The sequence below is a fragment of the Akebia trifoliata genome, chromosome 9 (assembly GCF_017979445.1).
Source record: "Akebia trifoliata isolate Shusen 1 chromosome 9, ASM1797944v1, whole genome shotgun sequence".
NCBI lineage: Eukaryota > Viridiplantae > Streptophyta > Magnoliopsida > Ranunculales > Lardizabalaceae > Akebia > Akebia trifoliata.
In genome coordinates, this window is record NC_141383.1 from 20,096,834 (window position 1) to 20,110,378 (window position 13,545).

Genomic DNA, 13,545 nt, shown 5'->3' on the forward strand with positions numbered 1-13,545 from the left:
ATTATGGTTATTAGGTTTAGTTTCCGCTGCGTTATAATTATAAATTAAGTGTTGTTATGTAGTATGATATGTTATCAAAGGTTGGGATTGTTATCACACCTCGAAATTCCAACAAAGGAATCATTGGGATTCATGTTGGGATCTGCGGTGTGATAGTTCTCCTAGAACCTTTTCAATCTTTGGATAACCCTCGAGATCTTCATAGGTATGCTCTATGATCTCTAATCTCAAAACAGCTCTACCAGGGGATCACAATAGAATTTCTCATAATACGTAGAATTTGCATCCAAATATATGTGAAAATGTATGTACGAGATCCTGAAATACATGACTTTAGTGAAAAATTGAAGATATATTCAAAATAATTACAATAACATCCTTGAGTTATAAAAAAAAAAGGATAATTTACATAAAATGAGCATTATCAAACTGCAAATGGAAGGAGTTTCCATGGATCCCTTGCTCAAATAAGGTAGAAAAAAAATGTGACAAACTAAATTGTATTGTTATAAAGGTAGAAAAAAATGTGATGAACAAAAATGTATTGTTAGATAAAGATGCTGGCTGGCTTATGGTTCCCCTGACTTCTAGTAGGAAGTGAAAGTAGAGTTAATATTAAGTAAACAATGTGACGAACTCATCGTTTTGGAAAAACAGTGAGCTCATCGCTTTTGGGAAGTGGTGAGCTTGCCACTAGATAGATGTTGAAATACCTAGAAAGCATATATTATCTTTGACAAAATGGACATTTGGAGCAAACATTAATCTTAAAAAGTAGCGAGCACCAATGATTTCCCTGAAATACATATACACACTTTGTGAACAATATCAAACCATCTACAAAGTTAAATTTTTTCTAGAAAGAACAATATCCTTTTTTTTTAATGAAAGCGTGCAAAGCAGCCATAGAAACGATGAAATAGTTGCAGCAAGAAATGATTATTTCACATAATTAATACCTGCAAACACTATCCATATATGAGCTACATGAACAAAAAACTTGAAGGCAAATTATACATGCACTTGTTGACACCTACGATGTATAGATCCATCGGTGTGTAAATTATTACAAAAAAAAAAAAGTTTTCCAAAATAATTATCTATAGAACTCAGTCCCTTCTTTGCTTTGAGTTGACCACTTCTGTCAAGTAGTTCCCTAGTTTTGCAGGAAACAGTGAAGGCTTCATATTTGTTTCAGAATCAGCTACATCCTCGGAGTCTCTTATAGGTGTGAACGCAGTTTGATTCCGACGTTTATCAATTTGAAGCTTGTTAGAATAGGAATCTAATGCTTCCAATTGACTTCCATCAGTACTTGATTCTGATGCATCCAACAACGATCTGTCCTTAATCATGCCCATCATGAAAAAAGAGAGGCCTATTGTGAGTTTAGTACAACAATAGCAGCAGTAGCCATGTCTCTTGATCATTTCTTTGGCTTTTTGTTCCTGGGCAAGAAAGAAAGAAGAAATGGTGTAAGTTTGTGAATTTCAAATTAACAATAGATGAGTCTAACATTAGATCTGATCATCAAAATATGTACTCTTCTGACAGCTGAAGTATGAGAACAAAGAAACATACATCAACTCAGGCGGATTTACAGTGGGGGCACTTGACCCCACAAGAATTTTCAAAGCCAAGAAGGTTATGAGCGAGTGTGACATTTATTGCCCCCACAACAAAATTTTCCCTTCTTAGGTGCCCCCCACATGGGCAAATTCCTGGCTCCACCCTTGCATCAACTTCAACAATTCCAAAATGTTTTCTAGTGAAATGCCTTCTAATTTCACCAACAAATCCTTATCCGAAAGATTTGGGTACGGCGAAATGAATCCAATTCCTCCATTCCACTATGTCCAAATCAAAAGTTCAATTTCACTGAGCAACATAAGATCACAATCCAAAATAAAAATACATTTCATATTTATAGAGCAATTCCTAAACCAACCAATGCACATCTCCACAGATTCGTCACAATCCAAATACAGATCAAATTCCTAATCTTAATTTCGAAGTCCAGCAACATGTGGGTACTTAACAAACTAGTGTACTCCCCAGTACTAATATGTGGGTACCTAACATAAATCTTCAAGAAGAGAAATCCAGACATGTTCTTATAGCAAAGACGTGAAGCAACTCTTTTCCTTATAAGATGTTCTTTCAAACCAAATGATCCATGTTCGATATCAAGTTACACTGTTAAGAGACATTGTTTAGAGTAGAGAGTAATCACTATCTCAAAACTCTCGTCGTTTGTAATTGTCAATCATGGGATTGTATCATTTAACTTGAACTATCAAATCCTCTTGTGGACTATTTTTTCCTCTTGCGGTTACCCTCATCAATACAAATATTGGTTATGTTTCTTGTTTCTTCTGTTTCATTATTGATGCAGTCACACATCACTTTATAGCCAAGTTAAACTACCACGGCATGGAAGCACCATAGTGTGAGAACTGAAAACTTAGTTCACAAAAATGGAAGGGTTTTCCACATGCTTGTTTGGAAAGATCAGTGCTGGTTGGTTTGAGAGGGGTGCCTATGAGGGATCTATCCCTATAGCACACTCAATTAGGACTCCCACAATTGGTAGTCCTGGAGATATCAGAAGTTGTTGCACTAGGAGTGTGCAAGCAAACTCATCCTATATAAAAGAAGGTTGAGACCATATGGGTCTTTGAGATTGCAGAAAAAGAGTAAATCCTCTTAAGATGGACTGAAACCAGAATATATACATATATATTTTTGTTAGATAATGGGTATGTATTGTAGACAACATGAAGGTGCCAACTCGGCTAAGTTGGTAAGATGTGTGGAATGTTGATCCCACGATTTAGGTTCAAAACCTGTTAAACCCACTTTCAAGTTGACCATCAACCCATTGTTGCCTAGAAACAAAAAAAAATATATATTGTAGATCACATTTTTAGATGAGATATACTAACAATTACACTACTGAGAATGAACATCATCATCAAAAGGTAAAGATCCTTTCCTTTGCCTTTGACTGAATTCTTTTTCTTTTATTCGAAGGATCATCTATAACAACTTCAAACCTCCTAATTTTACACTTATGAAGCAACCATTATAACTCCTGATAATCATCTTCATTTTTATTTATTTTTGTGATAGGTAAAGGATTGGTGGATGTTACAGAATGAGATGCATCGCACAAAGATACACAAGATGCATTGTATCACTGACACTGCATCTCATCATAAATGGAAGACTATATGAATATGTACCTTTTATAATAGGAAATATTGGAGATTATGATATTTACATAATTGGAATGATTTAGGCTAATTAGGAATATAAGATCTTAATATTTTTTTACTTTCTATATCTTGGCATGATGTAACCTCTATAAATACTCTATCAAAGTGAACGTAAAATCAACCAAGAATTACCAATAAATTTCTTTTACAGTGAGCAACGTAAAGTTGGGTTCGAGAAGGTCTAACCTAGGATATGGAAACAACTCTTCACAAATCTTATAAAATTAGCTAAGTTCGCACTTCTTAGGAACCACATGATATTAGAATCAACACTACATTCCAGATGTTCTTTCTAGACTGTTACATCAACCATGACTAAACTATATATGATATACACCATAGACTGATATTAAGATTTAACTAATCCTTGGGTCATTAACCTATAGAACCAACAATAGTGCAAATACGAATAAGACTGGAACAACTGCCAAAAATAAGTACTGTAGAGATGAACCATATGTTATGCTCACCTTTTAAAAGAAATATAATCCTCAACCGCTTTGTACTGTTCAGAATCATAGGTAAACCACTTGTCCTGAGGAGTGACAGAGTCCCAGCTTCCAATATCTGTGTAGAAAAAATGATTGAATGTGAAATTGCATGGAATATTTAAACATTAAGATTATGCAGTTAAGACACACCTTGAAGCAATATATATGGTTCATCAGAATAGCTTTCCAATCTCCAAAATGCATGGCCATTTCCATCCAAAAGAATAGACTCTGTTCTAACAGCATCCGATCTCGCTTTATCTATAAAAGTGATCTCAAAGAAATGTTAATTTAATTGCTAATTCAAAGATAATATATGTTTATCATTTATGCAGCCAATAAATATACAAAAATTAAAAACATTTTAGGCAAATTCAACATGGTAACATTTGTTTAAAAAAAAGTGCATCTGAAGTTCTTTTTCATTAAACTTAGAAACGTGCATTGGCTTCAGAAATTCCCAACAAGGGAGTAGATAAGATAGTTCGATTAGCATGCCATATTCATCTATAATCTCAAATTAATCAATGCTAACCTTTTTCACTTGTGGCATGTGTGCCAATTGTCAAGGTATCTAGCACAACTAACTCCGGAAATTCTAGTATCGCAACATTGTTAGTATAATTGTGAACATAAAAGTCAATTATTATTTTAAGACAATTTTTTTATCCACGAATTACGTAAGGCTTGGCAGCCTTTTCAAGATGCAACTCAAAATTTATAATAAAAAATAAATATGATATATGCAATCATTTTATAATATGAATAACTAGTTTTAGCATTCATGAGGTATGGGTGTTTTTCATCCCGAGGCAACATTGTAGGTGACTTGGTGATGGTAGGTCCATGCATGAAACCCAAATTCATCAAGTCCGTGTAAACTTCAAATCTTGACCAAGGCTACAGAAAATGAACCTAGGGACAACTCATTTTTCATTTCCCTCACATGCTCAATGATCTTTTTATAGATTCAAGTTTTTTCCATCGAGGGCAAGTTCAGCCCATCAGTTCGCATGTAAAAATATGTTGGCATATATTGGAGAATCATGCAAAAAATCCTCGAAATTTTCTCCCACTAAATATGTGATCATTGATATGTAGTTTTGACCTAACAATCAAATGGGAGTGTATGAGTTTTAATTATGATTCTTTGATTCATCAAAAGCTCAAGATTTAATTGACGAATATATTAGACATTTTGAGAATCTAGTTGAGCTCGTGAGAATATCGTGGAGATGTCAATATGGGATTCCTTCGGTTGACCATCTCTATGTATTTCCACATCTCGAATCATTTTAATATTTGGATGAATATATAAAATGTCGGCCAACGAGTTTTTGGTCAAATGATTATTTGCACAAATAACTTTTAAATATTATGCATATATATTTATATTTTGTGGCATGCATTATGGATCGAATGGTTGAGATGGTGCAATGTATTTGTGTTATAGCACTAGGCGTACACATACAACCTCAGACCATGTAAATTCCACCTAAGAGCCTATACTTATCAATGCATTTGAGAACTTTCCCAAAGAGAAAAATCAAATATTGAATTATTTTCTAATATATATATTATGACCTCGATATTTTACGAAACCGCATACACATTTGTTTTTCTAATGAAGATAATTTTTTCATATGCATGCCTTAATCTGAGGGATTTCCTTGAAATAAATTAAAAGTTAAATATATCTATATACTAAAGCAAGACAGTCCCCCCCCCCCCCCCCCGCGTTCATCTCAACTTTTATGCCCCATAAAGAACGTATCACGAGGACAACTTCAACTTTATTGTCCCCTTCCCAAGAATACCACCAACTTTATTGCTTTTCCTCTTCTACCCACCTTTCTAAGAATACCCTTTCAACTTTATATATTACCTTTCTCCAACCTTATTAGCTTCTCTTCTTCCCCTTTTACCAAATGACACCCCTGCTAAATTTATTTTCTTTCCTTTTTTACCCCTTTAACACAAATCTCAAGAAACAATTTTAACCTTATTCCCTTCTCTCTCCTCCCTTTTTCAATCATACCCCTCAACTTTATTGCCTTTTCTCTTCTACCCCCTTTCCAATAATACCCCTCCAACTTTATTCCCTTTCCTCTTCTCCCCCTACCTATAATAACCTCCAACTTTATTGCCTTTATCCTTTCAACTCTTTTTCCTTTCCTTTTTTACTCTTAAACCCAAAGAAGATGATTGTGCCTACCCATCTAACCCCTTTTCCAATAATACCCTTACAAATTTATTGTCTTTCCTTCTTTACCCCCTTAACCCCGAAGAGGATGACCATGTCATAGCCTCGTAGGCATGGGAAAACTCTAGTATATACATAATAAAACACAACAATTGTCTTCCCCCAATATTTATACCCATAAAGAGCGGTTTAGATTCAATCTCAAACGCATTTCAAAGAATAATTTCAATTTCATTATCTTTTATTCCTCCCTTTGTAAGAATACGCCTTCAACTTTATTGTCTTTTCTTTTCTACCCCCTTTCCCATGATACCCCTCCAACTTTCTTCTCTTTCCTCTTCTCCCCCTTTTCCGATAATTCCCCCCCAACTTTATTGCCTTTACCCTTCCACCCTTTGTTCAATAATACCTCTACAAATTTTTCTTTCCACTTTTACCCCATTAACCCCTGTTAAAGTATTAGATATGGAGCATTGTAATAAGGTGTATCTTGATACACTAAATCATCTACAGATTTGATTAGGATTAGAATATTAATAGTATACGATCTTATAAAATCTACCTAGATCCGATTAGATATGAATCTGATTCTTTTGTTATCTATAAAAACCCTATAGGGATCATTGCACTGATCCAAAGACATCAATAAAATCTCATTTCTCTACATTGTATCAGAGCTAGGCCCGTCTGTTTCTAAATGTGTAGAAGTGTTTCCCTGACTCTACACGTGGTGTCCCACGTAAGAGAGGATGTTAGAACGATAGTCCCACATCGCCTGTGGGAGCCCAATCCGTGCGGTATAAAAGGAAGAAAAGGCAACCCTCACCTTATGACCATGGTTTTGAGGTTGAGTTAGGCCCATGGACCTTAATATGGTATCAGAACGCTAGGTTTGTATAGGTCACGGGTTCGATTCTTTCCACCCTTATGGGTGAGGGGGAGTGTTGAGTGTATATTTTCCCTCCACTCTCGGTTGTGCCGTAGGCATGGGAAAACTCAAGTTTATATATAACAACAACATACATATACATTTATGTAAGAGATTTCTTCATTAAGGAAAAATAATGACTCACATTTTTTAAATCATGTTTGCTCTATTTAGTGTACGTGCATGAAAAGAAGATATCATCCCTAATAGACTAAATTGGTTTAAATAATTTTCTTTCATTCTATTTAATTTGCATACATACGTATGAGAGCTTTCTCCCATTAATTAAGCAAACAGGGAATTTTCATCCATAGATATGAAATTACATTAATTTTTAATAGGTATGAAATTACACCAATTAAATGCATGTGAATGTGAATGGAGAGCCTCAACAAACGAAGTAACTTAAGTTTTATTTTTTATTAATGCAAAAAAAAGATACATATTTTATATGCATATGTAGATTAAGAATCTTCGATTTGTTCTGTGATTGTGTTGCAAACAATTGCCATACAAGTATTGACTTAATGGTACAACATATCTTCTAAGTGGTAATTTAGTATTTTGTAAGACATGAAGGAAAATTGATTTGAATAAATAGTCAACTAACTAAAGTACATGAAACACACTCCTAATGTTAATTAATTTCAAAAATAAGGTTGATTCTACCATGTCTAGCAAATGCATAGAAGTGCCGTGCCAGGCCATAAAGTAGCATGTCCCCGCAAAAAATTGGAAATTAGAAGTGCCAAGGTGACACTATGTTTGTCCAAATGAATACTTGTATATCCAGTTGATCTTATATTTTATGCGAACAATCAATCCATGTTGTTCTCTTCTTTCTAAACAAAAAGTGTAATTCATTGACTCAATTTTCGTAAGAAAACTATTTTCCGTCACATTGGTTTATTCAATTTATAGTACATAATCACCATCATTTGCAAGTTTCCATAACACAGGCGTATTTAACATAATTCAAACGATCAAATGTCTTATTCCAAACACATTCTTACTTGCACCTTCATAGCATTTAAAATTTTGCTATATATTTAAAGTAATGGAAAAAAGTATAGAAATTAAGTTTCTTATATGGTAGAATTTAAATATCAGCAACATTTGAACAATGTAATGAAAACCCCATGTTAAAGACATTTGATGGCATTACTAGATGCAGTGTAGTCAAGATAAGCGCCTTGATGCGCTCCAAGGCAAGGCGGAACAAAGACACCTTAATAAATATGAAGTGGCGCAGGCAAACCAAGCACACGCCTCACTTAAAATTGAATAAAATGAATGTTGTATAGTCTTTACATACAAAAATATTTATTCAAAAAGCACCTTTTTAACCATTTGAAATGTTTAATTTTAAATTTTGTCATTTTTATTCAACCTGAGCCCATTAGGGTTGGGTTAGGGCTTAGTCAACTTCGGCCCACTAGGGGTATAGGGTTGGTCTAAGATACAACCTGCCTATTTAATGATGGGCTAGGGCTCAACCAATCACGAACAGAACCTACCCAATTGTTGTGTTGTACCAGCAACGGCAGATGTCATTAGCCTACTTATACATTTTCCCTTTTTCTTGTTCTTCCAGTCTGATTTCTCCGTTTTTGCTAACCCTTCTTCTTTTTTAAGTATTGAATGAATACTTTACCTTATTTAGAAATCACATTTATACATGTTATAATTGAAAATATCTAAAACCTATCTTTGACTATTTAATTTTTTGAATTTTATAATTTTATTGTGCCTTCCTTCACTCAGGTATGCACCTCAAGCACCAAGAGCCCTTTGTGTCTTAAATGCAACCTTCACTAAACTGGCTAGATGTGATATTAAATATCCACCAAGATTGTTGGATTATCTGGAAAGAAAAGGATTAACATATTTGAGTTTTTTTCATCGATTTTTTGTTTTAGGTCTTTGGGCGCCATTGTGTTAAAGATCAAAATTGTAAATTTTTTGGATATTTTATTTACTAAAGGAGGACTTGCCTTGAGCACTTTGTATCTGGATGGAAGTTGGGCAATTTTTTAGGGGAATTGATTAACTTTTTTTTTATTGGTAAAGAAATTTTTATTAATAAGAGAAAAAGAAAGAAAGGGTGGCTAAGATAACTACCCAACAACAGCCAACAACAACAAAGACAAAGAAAAACAACTCCTCAAGATTCAACTAGCTCGTCCCATCTAAGCATAAAATCTTCAAGAAGGTTCCTTTGAAATCTTCAAAGCTTTAAACCAATAAAAGATCAACCCCACAATGTCCCCAAGCCCAGCATGAAAGGACTACTCTTTCTCTTCAAACACTCTACTATTTTGCTCTAGCCAAATGTCCCAACACACGGCAAAGGGGTTTAGAGATCAAAGAATCTTTTACTTGTTAGAGCTTCCCTTAAGATGCCAACATTGAAACAGGCTAGAATGGATTGAGGAAAACACCCAGAGAACTTGAATAACGAGAGAAAATGATTCCAGACCTTTGAAGCAAAAGCACTGAATAAGCAAGTGGTTGGCCGATTCCTCATTGGATTTGCATTAGGAACAAAAATTCACAGCAGTTGTGCTCCTATACATGACGATATCCGTAGTAGGAATTTTTTAAGGGCCACTTTCCACACAAAGAAGAGATTTTTGAAAGAACTTTCGGGCCCCATATTGCAAAGTGAGGAAAAGAAGAGAAGTTATTGGGGCCCAAGGAAGCATAAAAAGACCGAACAGAGAAATCACCATCTTTACTACCTTCCAACCACGCGAATCATGCGATGAGTAGTCCAAATTTGTGTTGGGCAAACACTCCATAGGATGGGCCACCTCTTGAATCTCTCAGTCATTTAGGCTCCTTCTAAAACCAAGATCCCAAGAAACATGATCTCCAGATGGGACCACGAGATTTCTCACAAGCTCATTTTACTTACGAGAAAGTGAAAAGAGATTCAGAAATCGGGATCTCAGAGGCAATACTCCACACTAACGATCGTCCCAAAATCTAACCCTATTCTACATCCAATCCTAAAAACGATCCTCTTACGGAACTCCGGCAAAACCCTTTAAATCCCTTTCCAAATAACCACCCATAAGGGGAAGACACCACCCCACTCTCCCAACAGCAGATATTTACAAGAATACAACATACCATGCAGAACTCCCATTGGCATGTGTACATAGCTATAGAACTAGTTACACAACAATTAAAGCAACAAAGCATTATCCCAAAGATTTGAGGTCATTGAAACGAATATTGTTCCTCCAGTACATTCTGTCCACAGCCAAGTCTCTTGTTACCAACTGAACTAGGTAATATTATGAAGAAAGAAAAAGATATAGGAGAGCATGTGAATAACATAATAGCTACAGAAAAAATGTGGCCCAACATCATAAATCATAAATGAACAGAAAGAAATTGCTTCTGATTCTTCATATGTAACATAATTTGATCTTAAAATCATCAAGAGAAATTTCCTCACTAGCAATTGATATAAGTGCACCACGTTTAAATAAAATTAGTGCATGGTTGCAAGCATACATTTGGTAATCAGTTACTACCATGTCAACAACTTTTATAGACAAAAAATAAAACTTAACCCTCCTTATGTACATGAATCAAGTGAATACTGAAATTAAATATGAATATAAACACAGTTAAGTCAACAAATTAGATGAAGAGAGCCAACGGATCAAGAACGTACTCTTCGTTGCCATGTTTTTTACTTCTAGCATCTCAGCGTGAGCTTCCGCAACTTCAATTTTCATATTCGAAATAAGTTTATCGTGCTCAACAATAGAAAGTGGAGCATCATTTTTCAGGACAGCATTTGCTATCTCATCCTTCATCTTTTGCTTTAAGGATTTCTCCTGTACAAAATTTCAGTTTAAGAAGAAACACTAAGAAATCAATATTAATTTTATGCTCATAAGATTTGTTACCTTGTCTTTTGTAGCAACTAATTTTCCTTTTAATTCCTTCTTTCTTTCAACATATTCTGAATTTTGTCTCTCAATCCAACTTCGTATTTCTCTGAAAAGTGGGTGAAATATTTTGTGAACTATCTGGAAAGAGGTTAATTGGGAAAAGAAATTATGCAACATAAGCAGCCTTTATCACTTACGGGGTACTAAGAGCTTCATCGCATAGAAAATTCAAGAGTCTAAGCTTTGTTGAGAAGTCAAGCTTGTCGTATCCATCAACACCTTCATCAAAACACTTCAAAGAAAAATCCTCCAATTCCCACTGGGACTCAGATAAGCATTTTCCAAGGGCTTGCAACCATGAATTTTCGTTGCTTGGACTTAAAAGGTGTCTAAAAGAAGGAAAAAATATAAATCTTATAAGCTCATAGAATCTTATAAGCCAGAAAATCACATGGGAAAAGAAATATACTCTACTCCAGAGCCCTTTTGCATCAAAGACAGCAATTGGAAATGAAACTGAACGATCGAAGAATTCTGTCCTCGACAACGTAAGCGACCACATGTTAATTCTCGAAGAACAGATTCAGGTAGGCCTTCCTTCAAATTAAAGACCTAGAAAGTAACAAAACATTTTAAAATGGAAATCCACCTCATATAACAGAGAGAAAAAAAACCATGCGTTTTTTAAATCAAGAAAAATAACTCAGAACAGCAAATTTAACAATTTCTGAAACTTTTGGCTAGTAATCATTAATAGAAATCATTGAAATTGCAAAGCCAAAGGCCCTTGCCACTAAGGATAAAAAAAATAATCTTTCTACCAAGCACAGTGAAACCAAAATCAGTAACATAATACTAGAATCTGAACAAAGTTGACCATTTTATCTTAAAAATTGGAAATACATAAGGTCTTTCAAGTGAAACATCAAACCTTCCTTTCAATTTCAAACCCAAAGCTAAATGTAACCAAAGTTATAATTACCTGTCCAAACGCCTTGCAGAATTCTAGAAATTGCAAGGCATACCCAACATCTTCAGCACGTAAATCAATGCCAACCACTGTTGTGAGATCAATCCCCTGAGGCAATGGAATATGGGCTTCAGGAACCTCATCATCACAAGCTGGCATTAATGAGTTATTCTCTTCATCTATCCCTTCTTCTTTGTTAATAAGATCTGGATAGATTTTATCTGAAATCTGCATTGGTAGATCCGTCTTCTCTAGCGGACTTGACATAAGCTCTGCTACTACCAATTCCTGTTAGAAACAAGTATAAATTTAGAATATAAAAAAAAAAGGTGAAACATAACAAGCCCATCAATAAAACACTTAAAGTGGGAAATCAATCAAACCTTGCTAGAAGCAGATGGATTTTTCTGTGAAGCACTCACATCCTTTGCAGCCATCAAAGAGATCAAATCTTGAGGACCCTTCACAATTAGCATTTCAGAAACTGAAGAAAACCCAGTTGCCCTTGCAGTATGAACAAGAGGCCCAATAGGTTGGCTCCCTTTTTTCTTCCTATAAAACAGATTATTTTTTTTTTTTCTTTTTTAACATTCTCAATAAATTTTTCCCATTTTGAAAAAGTAAATAAATAATCAAAATGTACAAACTATTTTTCATGCAAACCACCAAACCAAATCAAACCCAAAACTTTAAATTGGAAAAAATAAACACTTACATGCAGCAACTACAATTGCAAATGTCTCTACACTTAGGGCATTTCCAATCATCCAACAGAGCAACCTCTTCTGCTTTCTCTCCATATCTGTTCAACGCCAACCCAACCCAAATCAAACTATAAGAGAATTTTTTTATTTTTTTTTAAATAACCATAATCAAAAATTGTATAAAATAAGGATCTAAACCTGTTGAAGAGACACTTTGTACAGAATCTAATAGTGCAAGGTTTCTTATTTCTCTGATTCTTGCAAGACTCGAACTTTGTTTTTCTTTGCCGACACTGTAACAGACAACCCAAACAAAATCCCAAAAAAAAAAAAATTCGAAAATAAGCTCACTTGAGAGAATCATTTAATTGAAACAAGATTTGGGTTTTTTTAGGGGATAATTTCAATTAACCTGGTGACAATATTTGCCTTTGTCAACCTCTGAAGATTGAGTGTTCTTCGAAGGTGAAGACGAAGATGGGAGAATTGGGGGTTGTTGAGAAGAATCTGGTTTGATGCTCTCCATCTCTTGCTCTTCGTTCTGGATGTCGGTGTTGGGTTTCGATGGAGGGTTTCGGGATACAGCCATTTTAGTAAAGGGTTTGAGAGATATATTCTGTTGATGTTTCTCTGGGTTTTCGGTTATTTTCAGGAGAATTAGCTGTCTGAGTCTCGAGAAACGAGAGAGGAGTTAATATTTGATTAATTTCCTTTTTCGCCATTCTTTCCTTATTTGTTTGGCGGGAAATACGAAAAAAAACTAGAAAAAGTAATGAAAAACGGTGTAAAATTTAAGGGGTTTTTCATTCCCCACCTATCGTCCGGGCAGGCCTCATGTTAGCAATCTCTCGTTAAATTCTGGAAAATTTTGTATTTTTTCTTAAAGTATTATTTTCCGGATAATTGAACCATTCTGAATAATTCAAGGATTTTAAGTTTGAAAAAAATAAATATATTTTTTTTATTATAATTTTTTATAAAAACTAAAAAAATATTGTTATAACTTGTGGTATGTTGCAAAGTATAAACTTGTAAGTTTGACGTGTAACTCAAGTCAACT

General features: G+C 34.6%; 1 protein-coding gene across 2 annotated transcripts in view; it reads right to left on the reverse strand.

Annotated features, from left to right (window-relative positions):
* The window catches only part of LOC147394545 (uncharacterized), a 27,883-nt gene extending 14,657 nt beyond the window's left edge, over window positions 1-13,226 (reverse strand). The window contains exons 1-12 of one of the 2 annotated variants that reach the window (XM_086453353.1): window positions 12,898-13,226; window positions 12,684-12,778; window positions 12,497-12,583; window positions 12,165-12,333; window positions 11,794-12,069; window positions 11,281-11,423; window positions 11,009-11,200; window positions 10,827-10,917; window positions 10,589-10,754; window positions 3,920-4,030; window positions 3,749-3,845; window positions 910-1,448 (exon numbers count right to left, since the gene is read on the reverse strand). In XM_086453353.1, the coding sequence (XP_086309479.1) occupies window positions 1,427-1,448; window positions 3,749-3,845; window positions 3,920-4,030; window positions 10,589-10,754; window positions 10,827-10,917; window positions 11,009-11,200; window positions 11,281-11,423; window positions 11,794-12,069; window positions 12,165-12,333; window positions 12,497-12,583; window positions 12,684-12,778; window positions 12,898-13,074 (1,626 nt within the window). In that variant the 5' untranslated portion in view covers window positions 13,075-13,226 and the 3' untranslated portion in view covers window positions 910-1,426. Of the gene's footprint in view, window positions 1-909; window positions 1,449-3,748; window positions 3,846-3,919; window positions 4,031-10,588; window positions 10,755-10,826; window positions 10,918-11,008; window positions 11,201-11,280; window positions 11,424-11,793; window positions 12,070-12,164; window positions 12,334-12,496; window positions 12,584-12,683; window positions 12,779-12,897 lie in introns of those variants that run through there. The other variant, XM_086453354.1, reaches the window with a different exon arrangement.
* Window positions 13,227-13,545: the final 319 nt, after the last annotated feature.